Source organism: Cyprinodon variegatus, unplaced genomic scaffold (genome assembly GCF_000732505.1).
Source record: "Cyprinodon variegatus isolate N-32 unplaced genomic scaffold, C_variegatus-1.0 Scaffold222, whole genome shotgun sequence".
In the NCBI taxonomy this organism is placed as follows: Eukaryota; Metazoa; Chordata; class Actinopteri; order Cyprinodontiformes; family Cyprinodontidae; genus Cyprinodon; species Cyprinodon variegatus.
The window spans coordinates 45,029-58,668 of NW_015150675.1; the positions used below are offsets into that span (position 1 = coordinate 45,029).

Here is a 13,640-nt window from a genome sequence, read left to right on the forward strand (position 1 = left end):
ACTAGTTCACGTAGAAAGAGAACTTTCCCAACACTGGGTGTGGCAGGGTGTGACTCTGCAGATGTATAAAATGCTTCTTATCTGTTATTGTGGGTCAAATATTTGAAGAAGTCTTCAAATTCCTGAAGAGGTTCATTATAAAGTGCATACATTTTAAAGTATACATTATTTAAAGTTAAACAAAAGTTTTCTGTAACAATTTACTTTTAACATTAATTAGATTTATGAATTCCATTGATCTGTGTTTTTTTCAGGCAAATCTTTTAAATTGTATATGGTTTAGCCCCCAGAAACTCCTTTCATGTACAAAGAACGACAGAAAATGTTTTTTTTTTTATCTCTTAACAAGATAATTTCATTATTCCACTTTTCAAATCTTGGACACACACAGAATCAAAGCTGTCTGAATTTAAGTAATACATTGGAGAATATTTTTCATTATATCTGCAATTTACATTTTGTAATGCCCAAAAGAAGCGAGTATAAAGGAGTATATACTAGCAAGGAGCTACTTCTTCTACAGTTATTCTTAGTAAGCTGAGCTTCAACAAGTGCTGGTGTCTTTCTGTAGCAGTCTATGGATGCATCCTGGACAGGCTGTCAGTCCATCTCGATAATTTAATTTTATTAGGATTTTATTTTTTAAGACAGCATTAATTTTGCATAATTGCAGACACTTAATCCAGAGACTGTTTTACACTCTGCTTTGTAAAATATCTTAAACTCGTTCAGATTGGATAGCCAGAATCAATGCTGAATGCCCAAAGCAATTTCCATGATCTATTATAGATTATTTAATTTTTCTCACAAAATAAGACTATTGTTAGACTACTGTTAGACTACTGTACCCTAGGACAGGTTTTCCCAAAGTGGAAATATATTATATGCATACATAAATCTTTTGTGAATTAAGTAAAGTAAGATTGATCTACTTATCTACTAAATGATTAAAATATTAAAAACAACATAAAATGATTAAAATACATTTAAAATAATGAATAAAAAAATAAAACGACAATAAAAATAACTTCATTTTTAAAATGAATACAATAATTTCACTTTATATCTCTAAATAAATATAGAGTAAATTAAGTACATGTATTATTAAGGTGGTCTCCACTGTGGCATTGAAAAAAAAGAGAAAAATCTCATTTGTCAGTTCCTTCAAGTTCTAATTTTCATGTTCTGCTTTTGTCTGTCCATCCTATAAAATTTAAATACAATAAACTAAAGTTTGTCAGCATTTGATAAACTTTAAAAAAATAATTAATACTTTTGCAAGGCATTATGGATCTTTATTTTAACGCCTGCTTGATCATGTGGGCTATATTTAAAATAATTGGATGTGTTCAAAGGCAAAAATAGCAATAATATCCTGTGAAATGTAGTCAGATGGGCCCAGCCACCGTTTTAGGTATAAAGTGCGGCTGCAACACTTTTAGACAAACTTGCTTGTAAAAATAGCTCTAACCCAGGAGCAATGACCCAATATTTCTCCCCTACAGGGAAGCAACCTCAGTGAAAGCTAATATTTCACTCTAAGTCTCTTGTTATCACTAGAAGCAGACCCACATTTTGCCAGCAGGCCAGTCTACCCAGAGATCTACATGCCTCTCTTCTGCTGTAGTGTGTGACAAGCCCACAGTGGGCGTGGTCGTATGGCAATCCAAAGTCTCTGATATGGGTCTGCACTCCCAAATCACAGGAGTCATCAGTCAACATCAGCAACTACTTCAACTTTACTGCCAAGGACAGAGGCAGGTGACTTTGCAGGTGTCCAGCTCTGCCAGGAATGTCCAAGCAGCCATTCACCAGCATATTTTTCTCTGGTGTTTTTTGTTTTTCACTCCTGTAAGCACTGACCACAGATCAGCCGCCGGCACACCCCAGGTTAAGCCATGGGCCCCTCCTGTGCTTGTTGGACCGGGAGATTTTTAATTAACACAGTGGGGGAATCAAACAAGGCTGCCCAAGCATTGCTTAAACCTCCCCATGTCTAACTCATCCTTAACAATACAGAAGGACATATACATGGGTTATGAATCAGGTTCTTTGTGGCAAAAGGCAATTTTACGATAACTAAACAGCCTGTGGGGCTGTGGAAGCCTGCAGAGCTGTTAGAGTTGGGGAATTACGCTGCACACTGTTAATGTGATTAAAAAGATACTTAAAATTGCCAGTTAGTAAGATTGCTTCCCTGATGTGATGAAACCGGAGAAAAGGAAAGTGTTAATAATAGCAATCATTCGTTTTTATAGAAAATTAACGGTTATTCTGTTGGCTTGAAACACAGAGGGAAAATAGAAATTACTGATTACTTTGATAACACCCCCCCTCCATGTTGCTGTGCTCTGTTGGCTGGCACTGATCAATGGCTCTGCCTCCTCCTTATGGTGTGACATCAGTCAATAGCTTTGATTACCGAGCAGCTAGCTGGACTCACGCTCAGCGGTGCCAGATCCTGTGTTGGCTGCTTTGATTCCACATGGAGCCAAGCGTGCACTCACTCATGTGAGCGAGTAGGATTAGAGCATTATGAACTATACCATCAGCGGTCAGGATCGCTGTCCTTATGCAAGGTCATATTTCATTTATTATGACTGAAACACTCTGATCTGTGAAGTAGTTGTTTTGCTGATTGTACTCTGTTTGTCTCATCAGGCCATGTTCAGTCTGTGTATGGTGGAGAGCGAGGCAGATGAAGTAACCCTGCAAGGAGTGACCAGCGTTGGACTAAAGCACGCTTTAGATTTCGCCTACACCGGACAGGTGAGCTTCTATAAATGAACTACTCTGCACTGCTTAGTTTCATGCTGATTATTATGTATAATGACACTGCAGCGCTCCCCCCTCTGAGACCCAACCATAAAGAAAATAATGTTTTTTTAAACAATTATTAAAAAGTTGATGCCTGCATCAGTGTTTGCAGCATCCCAGTAATAATATCAAATGTGTTGACCTTTAAAAATTTACTGCAGCTATTATTCTCAATCTCAGGAAATTAAACTAATGAATGTTTTCCCAAGCTAAGTGCAGCTACTTTGCAGTCTAACTGGACTTGGTTACCCTAGAATGCAGAGCCTCCACTGCTCTGTAGGCAGCCCTCTTATCTAACTTTAACTGCCTCTCAGCAGCTCCCTCTCATGTATAACACTTATGTAAACTTTAATTATTGCCATAGGTTAATATCCTTTAATTTGATGCATAGTGTAAATTACAAGGGCCTGACTTTCAAGTAGTAATAACCCCCAAGATCTATCAGTGTGAGCACATAATGCATTGTAATATGTAAAAAAAAAGTTAGTTTTAAACCTGACAGCAATTAGTATATCTACCAAAAAGGCTGATTTTATATAAAAAAAAGAAAGCATTCTGTTGGTCATAGGTAACTGATTTCACATTCAAAATCTCAGTATAATAAACTATCCTATAGTTGGAAAGACTGGTTTAGGAATAATATCTAAAAAAAGAACAATATAGCTATAAAAATTTGGCTAAAAAAACTAAAACATTGTTTTTTTGTTGTTTTTTTTCCTTGTCCATGCTCTTTAGGCCTTAAGCTGATGATTTTTGGTATTACAGAAAAAAAATGAAGCTTTCAAAAGATAGCATAATTTATTATCTGGCTCTAAAGGCTGACAGCTGCTTCTTCCACCCTTGTGGGAAATGACTGCTGTCAAACATTTACAATAACTGGCACATTTGGAGAAATTATGGCCCACTCTTCGCAAAATTGTTCTGCCACATTTTCAAGAATGAATGGCCTCTTTAAGGTCATTCCACTAGGTCACTTCAATTTTCGAGTCATTCTTTGTCTCGACATATTATCCATGTGCCCAGTAACAACCTTCAAAGGTTAGTCTTAGGGAGTAGAAGTCATGGTGCAGTTAACTATTACAGCAGGTCGTCCAGGTACTCAGGAAGCAAAACAGAACCAAGCCGTCAAAGTACAGCTGTCCTAATTGAATGTCACTATGAAGTTCTTGTCTCATCATCAGTCCACAGCATATTTCTCAATAGGCTTAAGGATCATCTGGATATTCTTCTAGGGAAACCGTACCTTTGAGCGATCTGATCACAGTGGTTTTCACTCTCTCTGTTACTTGTGTATCATCTTTAAAGGCTACGTTTGACTTTTACTTGAATAAAAATATTATGAATTAGTTTTGGATACTCTACTCACCTCTGATCAGAAACACATAGATTCAAGAAAAGTTAATTTCCCAAAGCTGCAAAGGCGGATATCTCCCTGCTGGCAGTAACTAAACATCCCTCCTAAAAATCCACCAAACCTCCAGCTCATTCCACCGCAAGCTGCACTTTGTCTAAGTACTATGTGCTACAATCCATAAACATGTTTTCTTTTGTTAAATTTTAAGTATATTCTTGGTAATGCTAATAATATTTTTCTATAGGTGTTATTAACTTATGCTTGTGTAGTATATGTGTATTTAGAGCTGGTGTCTCTCAGAAAACTGTTGTTATGGTGACATTATGGTGACAAAAACTCTTGATTAGGCTATTAGGACATAAGGATCAGATATGGGTGTTAAACATGGCCTGCAACTAAAGGGCTGGTTATCTTCCTGCAGCAGTGTGTCGCAGTGAGCTTGTCGCAGTTATTTTTGATTTATGCCCAATATTGAAGCATGGTCTAGGCTATGTTATTCCACGCCACAACGCAAGAGGGACAATCAGGAACTAGCTGTGGGTCTAGATACGGCCGAGGCGATGAGGAAGTGGGGGCAAGTTTGTGGGACAACAGAGGGACATGAGGGTGAAAAAGAGCGGGGATCCAGGTGGAAAAAGGGTCCCAGCGTTCTTGTGCACCTCACTCATATCGTGATATATATCATTACTGAAGTATAAAATAGTCCATATCATGATATATGATTTTTTTTTATATCGCCCAGCACTACTGACAAGTACCAATAAAAGAAAGTGTAAATAAAATCAATAAAATACAATAAGCCAATAGTGTGCCATAATTTAATTGTAATCCAAAAAGCCCCTCTATATATTGATAAGAAGAAAAAATAGAGAAAATCTGTGAGGGGGCCAATATTTGCAGACTTGCAAATAACAGTTATCTAAAGTGGCTCAAAAGTCACTCACATTGGTATAAGGAAAATGAATTCTAAATGTTTACTTTAAATAGATTTAAATAAAGATAGATCACACTTAGTGAGTTAGAATTTCACATTTTAAATAAATAGATACAGCTACTTTTTCATTTCAAACTCGAAGTGTATTTACCTAAATCTCCTACTGAGTAAAGACATTCTGGCATGTATTTGTGGAATAGAAACAGGGTTATGCTTTGTTTTCCCCGTGAGCAGATGAAGTCATGCACCCTGGAGAGAAACTATGATTTAAAATTTGTAGTTGTTGACCAGTGCCACACATGTCAACAAAAATAATTCAGATTAGGTTTTGCAGATTACTGTTTTAATCTCAGCACCATAAGCTCCTAGATCAGGACTTAAAAGCCAGGCAAAAGTGTATATAAGGTCGTCCATCCTTGGTGAAAGGCAGCTGCAATCCAGAACAGCTGTGGATGTAAATTAATGTATATTAAAGAAAGCGTTTTCAAGGTGAGGGTCAGGTCAGGAAAACTTTTTTTTCGGGAGACATCACTACCTTTGCTTGTCTTCTCTCCTTCAGCTGTAGCTGTTCGAAGTGTGCAATTGTTTTTCCTGACCTTCCTTATGCAAGTGTTACTGGGGCAACCAGAACTGTGGCTTATTTTGTATCCTTAAAAGCTGTCAACTTGTTAAATACTCCAAATTTTGTTTCCACGAAAATGAGGGAGTGAGCCAGTAAGTAGGTCAGCTGCAGGCTTGCGAGCCGCCTCGTTTTATGTTTGTTTTGCTCCCTATAGATCAGTGGATCCCAACCCTGGTCCTCGAACACCCCTGTCCTACATGTTGTAGTCGTCTTTTTGTTGCATCACACCAGAAAAGAACTGATGATTAACAGGCTTCTGCAGCGCTTCATTGCAAAGGAGTAGCCTTCATTTGAATCTAAAACGTGCAGGGTCAGGGGTCCCTGAGGACCAGGATTGGGAACCACTGCTATAGATGATAGAAGATGCAACCAGGGTGACATATCTCCTGCCCTGTAAATAACATCCTACTAAAAATCTTTAAACTGAGTGAGGGAGCAGACAAAACATCACAGAATGCCAACTTTTTACATTATGTCTGAAATCCTAACTGGACAACACAAATATTTTGCCTTTGTTTTAATATATCCAGGTGACAGTTCACGACTAGCGATTAAAATACATGTGTGATTATGCAAGAACTCCCTTGACTCCTACTATAAAGTGGGCACTAGGTTACAAAACCGACTGAAGTGCTTTAACTATAATGGGCTGCTAGAGTGAGGGGTCTAATAGCAGGATAGGAAAAAAAACGTTCATTATGGTCACTGGAGTCATTATTTCAGATTACAATCACTGCTGTCCCTTTACAGGACACTAATTAGATTGAAGACATTTTTTGTTCCTTATTTGAGATGTGTAGTAGTACTTTTGCCTTGCAGAATGGGTTTGAATGGGTTTGAATTCCAGTTGAAACATACTCCCTAAGCGCAGGCTTTAGATTGTGTTTCTACACAGATACAATCTATTTCTTTGGGGAGTGCTAGCCTAGTGGTTATAGCAGTGCACTTGTGCTCTGAGAAGAGTACCCAGTTCGATTCCCACAGCCTGCACTCTGGGTTCCTGAGCAAGACCCTTATCCTCACACAATGGTGGCTCACTCCTCCCCAAGGGGATGGGTTAAATGCAGAGTGTGAATTACCCATGGTGGGACAATAAAGGGTTTTATATTTTTCTATTTAGACTCGCCTAACCATTGTCTGACTAGCTACCAATCCTGTATAGCCTTTTATCTCCCTTTACTCCTTATCATATCCATTCATTCTTAAAGGTATTGTGGAGGATGTTTGAAAGAGCCGCCCCCTCTCCACTTAAAAAAAAAAAGAGCATGCACAAGCCCATTTCTCCTTGTGCACGACCTTTTTAAATTGTGCTGTTCTCATAGCGGGGCTGCTCAGTTGTGCAGTGGATAGCACTGCTGCCTTGCAGCAAGAAGGTTCCGGGTTCAATTCCTGGCCCCGGGTTTTTCTGCATGGAGTTTGCATGTTCTCATGCGTGGGTTCTCTCCGGGTACTCCAGCTTCCTCCCACAGTCCAAAAACATGACTGTTAGGTTGATTGGCTCTACATACTCCTTAGGTGTGAGTGTGTCCGTGAGTTTTTGTTTGTAATGTTTGTCTCCTTTGCCCTACAATGGACTGGCGACTTGTCCAGGGTGTACCCCAACCCTCGCCCCTGGACAGCTGGAGATAGGCACCAGCACCCCAAGCAACTCTGCTTGGGATAAGTGTGACGAAAAATAGATGGATGGATGTTCTCATAGATCACACAAGCTTACTGTGTCCACATACAGCGGGGACTATAAAGTGAACTGTATAGCAAACTCACTTAGCTGACCATGCGGACAGATGATCACTGCTTCTTGCTTCATTGGTCGCATAACTCCTCCTCCTCGCGGTGACTGTGCCATCTTTGTTATTAGTCGCCACCGTCAGGTAGCGACAGCCTATGGCGACAGCGGGCTGCTGCGACAGCAAATCCTATACTGCTTTTCGAGGAGATTCTGAGATTTGAGATAAATGTAGCGCCTCCTTGGGTCAAAATGTATGAAGGGTCAGAGATTTTGCTGTTACACTTGAATAACCCCAGTATCGCATCCAAAATTGACCAACTTCCAACAGGTGTGTGAAACAAGAATCTTATTTTACTATTAAATTGTAAGTCTTCATGTCGTACATACTAATGTTTTGGAAATGATTTTGATTGTATTATGTCCCTGTTTTAGATCAGTGTAATATTGATGAAAGAAGAGAGGAAGAAGATTAGAAGACTGATCAAAAGAAGATTGAATGATAGCAGAGAAGGAAGAACAATCTACTTAAAAAGAGTTAAACAGAGAGCAGGCAGAAGTCAGAAGAGAGCTAGAAAGAAAAGAAGTTTGAGAGGGAATAAAATGGAAAAGACTGAATGACCAGATGGCACCAATAAACTATCCATTAATTAATTTTATTAATCTTAGGAAATACTAACAGTATAAAGAGTTTTTAAGTATAGATGTTAATAAACATGTTAAAATAGGTGAGAAGATCACTGTCCGAGTTTCCTAATTAAATTTTGATGATGATGTTTTTCTTTTTATCTACGAGCTAGAACTGTTGATTTCAGAAAACTGGTAACCTTATATTAGCAACTCTTTTAATCATGTGATTGTGGCATCTGTCAGAGGATTTTTAAAACTTGGCTCCATGAATTGCTTTTAGTTATATAAGCTTTCCCAATCTACGGGGCTTATTGCCAGCACGCCTTTTTCTTTCATGTTACAAGCCTTTTGCATAAAGGCCTCCACCTCTCTGTTACATCCTCCCCTTCTGACCACAGCAGAGAAATTGATGCTGCTTCACCAAGCTGATTGGCTAAATTGCTGCTAAAGGCCAATTTATTCTTCTGATGCATAGCCTCTGCAACCATCAAATCTGTCTCTGTGCGCGACCACGCCACCCGCGCAGAGGTTCCGCAACCGTCGTCGCGCACCTTAAAAAAAATCCTGACTATGCGTCGCACGGTCGCAAACCCGCACAGACCTCAAGTGGAAGTGAGCAAACAAAAAAGCAGCTGGTATGCCTTTCCAGTTGTCTGTGTGGTCGTCCTTCAAGATTTGGTGCCAGGGCGCGCCATTTTTAAAAACCAAGGAACAACTGCAATGGACGACCTATGTGTCCTCCTTTGTCTTTTTGCCAACTCCATTACCAGAATCTGTTCCTCTTTGATGTATAGCAACTCTAGATCCATCTCCGTGATATCTTGCAGACACGCCATTGTTGTTTTGGAAGATAAACACTCCCGCCGGCGCCGCCGAAGTTCTCGTGACCATCCGCCAAAGTTCTCGCCAGTTTTCGAATAGACTCCCCCTTGCGCTTTGGCGGGAAACTGCTGTGCGTCCCTAGAAATTCCAGACCGACGGTGCAGAAGAATACCAGCAAAACTGGTTTATAACCAGCCCAATCGACATTTGATGTGTGCAGTTGCAGAAGTATAATCTGCCTTTCATTCGGTGATAACTTCAGGAGTTTATGTAAACTCTTGTAAACAGGACTGTTTAAAGTTAATTCTGCATCGTTGTCACCATTAAACTGTAAACAATCCCTGACTGGACTCATGTTTCTGCTCTAGCATGCCTCTGCTCCCTGGCATTACTTATTTTATATATACCAGTGAGTAGGGCTGGGCGATATGGAAAAAAAACTATATCACGATATGGATTATTTTATATCACGTTAACGATATATATCACGATATACCATAACTGATGTTGCATTTTATGTTTTCTGAAGGGGAAAAAGTGAATGCTACAGCACCTTTGTGTGTAAACACAACACTCACAGGTGCAGTAGCCTTCACTTTTCCCCCCTTCAGAATAAANATATCGCCCAGCACTACTGACAAGTACCAATAAAAGAAAGTGTAAATAAAATCAATAAAATACAATAAGCCAATAGTGTGCCATAATTTAATTGTAATCCAAAAAGCCCCTCTATATATTGATAAGAAGAAAAAATAGAGAAAATCTGTGAGGGGGCCAATATTTGCAGACTTGCAAATAACAGTTATCTAAAGTGGCTCAAAAGTCACTCACATTGGTATAAGGAAAATGAATTCTAAATGTTTACTTTAAATAGATTTAAATAAAGATAGATCACACTTAGTGAGTTAGAATTTCACATTTTAAATAAATAGATACAGCTACTTTTTCATTTCAAACTCGAAGTGTATTTACCTAAATCTCCTACTGAGTAAAGACATTCTGGCATGTATTTGTGGAATAGAAACAGGGTTATGCTTTGTTTTCCCCGTGAGCAGATGAAGTCATGCACCCTGGAGAGAAACTATGATTTAAAATTTGTAGTTGTTGACCAGTGCCACACATGTCAACAAAAATAATTCAGATTAGGTTTTGCAGATTACTGTTTTAATCTCAGCACCATAAGCTCCTAGATCAGGACTTAAAAGCCAGGCAAAAGTGTATATAAGGTCGTCCATCCTTGGTGAAAGGCAGCTGCAATCCAGAACAGCTGTGGATGTAAATTAATGTATATTAAAGAAAGCGTTTTCAAGGTGAGGGTCAGGTCAGGAAAACTTTTTTTTCGGGAGACATCACTACCTTTGCTTGTCTTCTCTCCTTCAGCTGTAGCTGTTCGAAGTGTGCAATTGTTTTTCCTGACCTTCCTTATGCAAGTGTTACTGGGGCAACCAGAACTGTGGCTTATTTTGTATCCTTAAAAGCTGTCAACTTGTTAAATACTCCAAATTTTGTTTCCACGAAAATGAGGGAGTGAGCCAGTAAGTAGGTCAGCTGCAGGCTTGCGAGCCGCCTCGTTTTATGTTTGTTTTGCTCCCTATAGATCAGTGGATCCCAACCCTGGTCCTCGAACACCCCTGTCCTACATGTTGTAGTCGTCTTTTTGTTGCATCACACCAGAAAAGAACTGATGATTAACAGGCTTCTGCAGCGCTTCATTGCAAAGGAGTAGCCTTCATTTGAATCTAAAACGTGCAGGGTCAGGGGTCCCTGAGGACCAGGATTGGGAACCACTGCTATAGATGATAGAAGATGCAACCAGGGTGACATATCTCCTGCCCTGTAAATAACATCCTACTAAAAATCTTTAAACTGAGTGAGGGAGCAGACAAAACATCACAGAATGCCAACTTTTTACATTATGTCTGAAATCCTAACTGGACAACACAAATATTTTGCCTTTGTTTTAATATATCCAGGTGACAGTTCACGACTAGCGATTAAAATACATGTGTGATTATGCAAGAACTCCCTTGACTCCTACTATAAAGTGGGCACTAGGTTACAAAACCGACTGAAGTGCTTTAACTATAATGGGCTGCTAGAGTGAGGGGTCTAATAGCAGGATAGGAAAAAAAACGTTCATTATGGTCACTGGAGTCATTATTTCAGATTACAATCACTGCTGTCCCTTTACAGGACACTAATTAGATTGAAGACATTTTTTGTTCCTTATTTGAGATGTGTAGTAGTACTTTTGCCTTGCAGAATGGGTTTGAATGGGTTTGAATTCCAGTTGAAACATACTCCCTAAGCGCAGGCTTTAGATTGTGTTTCTACACAGATACAATCTATTTCTTTGGGGAGTGCTAGCCTAGTGGTTATAGCAGTGCACTTGTGCTCTGAGAAGAGTACCCAGTTCGATTCCCACAGCCTGCACTCTGGGTTCCTGAGCAAGACCCTTATCCTCACACAATGGTGGCTCACTCCTCCCCAAGGGGATGGGTTAAATGCAGAGTGTGAATTACCCATGGTGGGACAATAAAGGGTTTTATATTTTTCTATTTAGACTCGCCTAACCATTGTCTGACTAGCTACCAATCCTGTATAGCCTTTTATCTCCATTTACTCCTTATCATATCCATTCATTCTTAAAGGTATTGTGGAGGATGTTTGAAAGACCCGCCCCCTCTCCACTTAAAAAAAAAAATAAGAGCATGCACAAGCCCATTTGTGCACGAGCTTTTTAAATTGTGCTGTTCTCATAGCGGGGCTGCTCAGTTGTGCAGTGGGTAGCACTGCTGCCTTGCAGCAAGAAGGTTCCGGGTTCAATTCCTGGCCCTGGGTTTTTTTGTATGGCGTTTGCATGTTCTCATGCGTGGGTTCTCTCCGGGTACTCCAGCTTCCTCCCACAGTCCAAAAATATGACTGTTAGGTTGATTGGCTCTACATACTCCTTAGGTGTGATTGTGTGCGTGAGTTTTTGTTTGTAATGTTTGTCTCTGATCAAATCCTGATTATGCAGACCTCAAGCGGAAGTGCGCAGACAAAAAAGCAGCTGGTATGCCTTTCCGGTTGTCTGTGTGGTCGTCCTTCTAGATTTGGTGCCGGGGCGCGCCATTTTTAAAAACCGAGGAACAACTGCAATGGACAACCTATGTGTCCTCCTTTGTCTTTTTGCCAACTCCATTACCAGAACCTGTTCCACTTCGATGTCTAGCAACTCTAGATCTATCTCTGTGATATCTTGCAGACACGCCATTGTTGTTTTGGAAGATAAAAACTCCCGCCGGCCCCGCCGAAGTTCTCGCAAGTTTTCGAATAGGCTTCCCCTTGCACTATGGTGTGAAACTGCTGTGCGTCCCTAGAAATTCCAGAGCGACAGTGCAGAAAAATACCAGCAAAACTGGTTTGCGACCAAACCTAAGCGACATTTGATGTGTGTAGTTGCAGAAGAATAATCTGGCCTTAATTCGGTGATAACTTAATTAATAATTAATTATGCATCGTTATCACCATTAAACTGTAAACAATCCCTGACTGGACTCATGTTTCTGCTCTAGCATGCCTCTGCTCCCTGGCATTACTTCTTTTATAAATACCAGTGAGGCTTAGCATTAAAATGGACAGTGCGCCTACTAGTGGATGTCAGTAACGTTACACCACTGAAACGCAATATGTTCAATTAGTTGAGTGGAAAAACTAATCAACGATTAATTAGAAGTTGATAATTTCTTTATATGCTTGTTCCTTTGATAGAGGATTAGGTAGAGGATATTGGCCATTCCAGCACTGTGTGTCGCTAGCCCGTAACATCATCAATGACCCCTCACACCCCGACCATGGACTGTTCTTCCTGCTGCTTTCTGGGAAGAGACTTCGAAGCACCTGATGCAGGTCCAGCAGATTCCACAACAGTTTCTTCCCCACTGCTATTAGACAGCTGAATGTTGTGTAAAATGGATTATTTTATTTATATATGTAAAAAAGGTTTAGAACTGTAAATATTCAGTCATTTGTTTATATTACTATTGTTTTTTTATGTTTTTATTTCTGTTTTTCAAGGCTGTACTTTAAAAAATAAAATTTTCTAGAGCTGTTTCAAATGAAAATTCTTTTTGTCTACACTCAAAATAAATGATAAAATAAATCTGTCTAAGTCTACATATGTACATTTACTTTAGTTTTAATTTGTTAAGTTCTTGCCCCCACACAAACTTTAACAACAGTTTATTTAACTACAGACTATTGACAACAGAGAAACCTGTTTGTTATATTAACTATAACCTATTTCTGCTTCAGTTGAGAAGAAATCTAGAATTATCAGTTTTATTTCTTGTTAACCAGGAGCGAAATAACACAAAAACTGAAACCATTTTTAAATGTTTAATCATTCTGGCTTTAGAAAATTTCTGTTTAAAAAAAGAAATGCTGAAAAAAAAATCTGTGTTTTTTTTTCGTTATCTTATCCAGGCCAGTTAGTTATACGTCAGCCTGAACACCTAAATTCGGCCAATCATATATCAACGGTCATCTGTCAATCAAATGTTTGCGGTCATACGATCTTGATTCATATGTCGCATCTAATATACGCAATAGTTGAAATAAGAAATAAGAATCTTTTACTTTCCCATTGAGTTCCATCCCAGTGTTCACGGGGATGGACGTCTGTGTCTTCGGCAGGCTTAGAGCTAACAGAACTGGCAGCGTTGCGAGGCAAGGGCTCAAACATATACGGCTG

The 13,640-nt window shown here is 39.4% G+C and overlaps 1 protein-coding gene across 1 annotated transcript in view; it reads left to right on the top strand.

Annotated features, from left to right (window-relative positions):
* klhl32 (kelch like family member 32) overlaps positions 1-13,640 on the top strand; it is an 81,991-nt gene that overhangs the window by 24,708 nt on the left and 43,643 nt on the right. Inside the window, exon 2 of the mRNA XM_015380821.1 lies at positions 2,662-2,769. Coding sequence (XP_015236307.1) covers positions 2,662-2,769 — 108 coding nt within the window. The remainder of the gene's footprint in view (positions 1-2,661; positions 2,770-13,640) is intronic.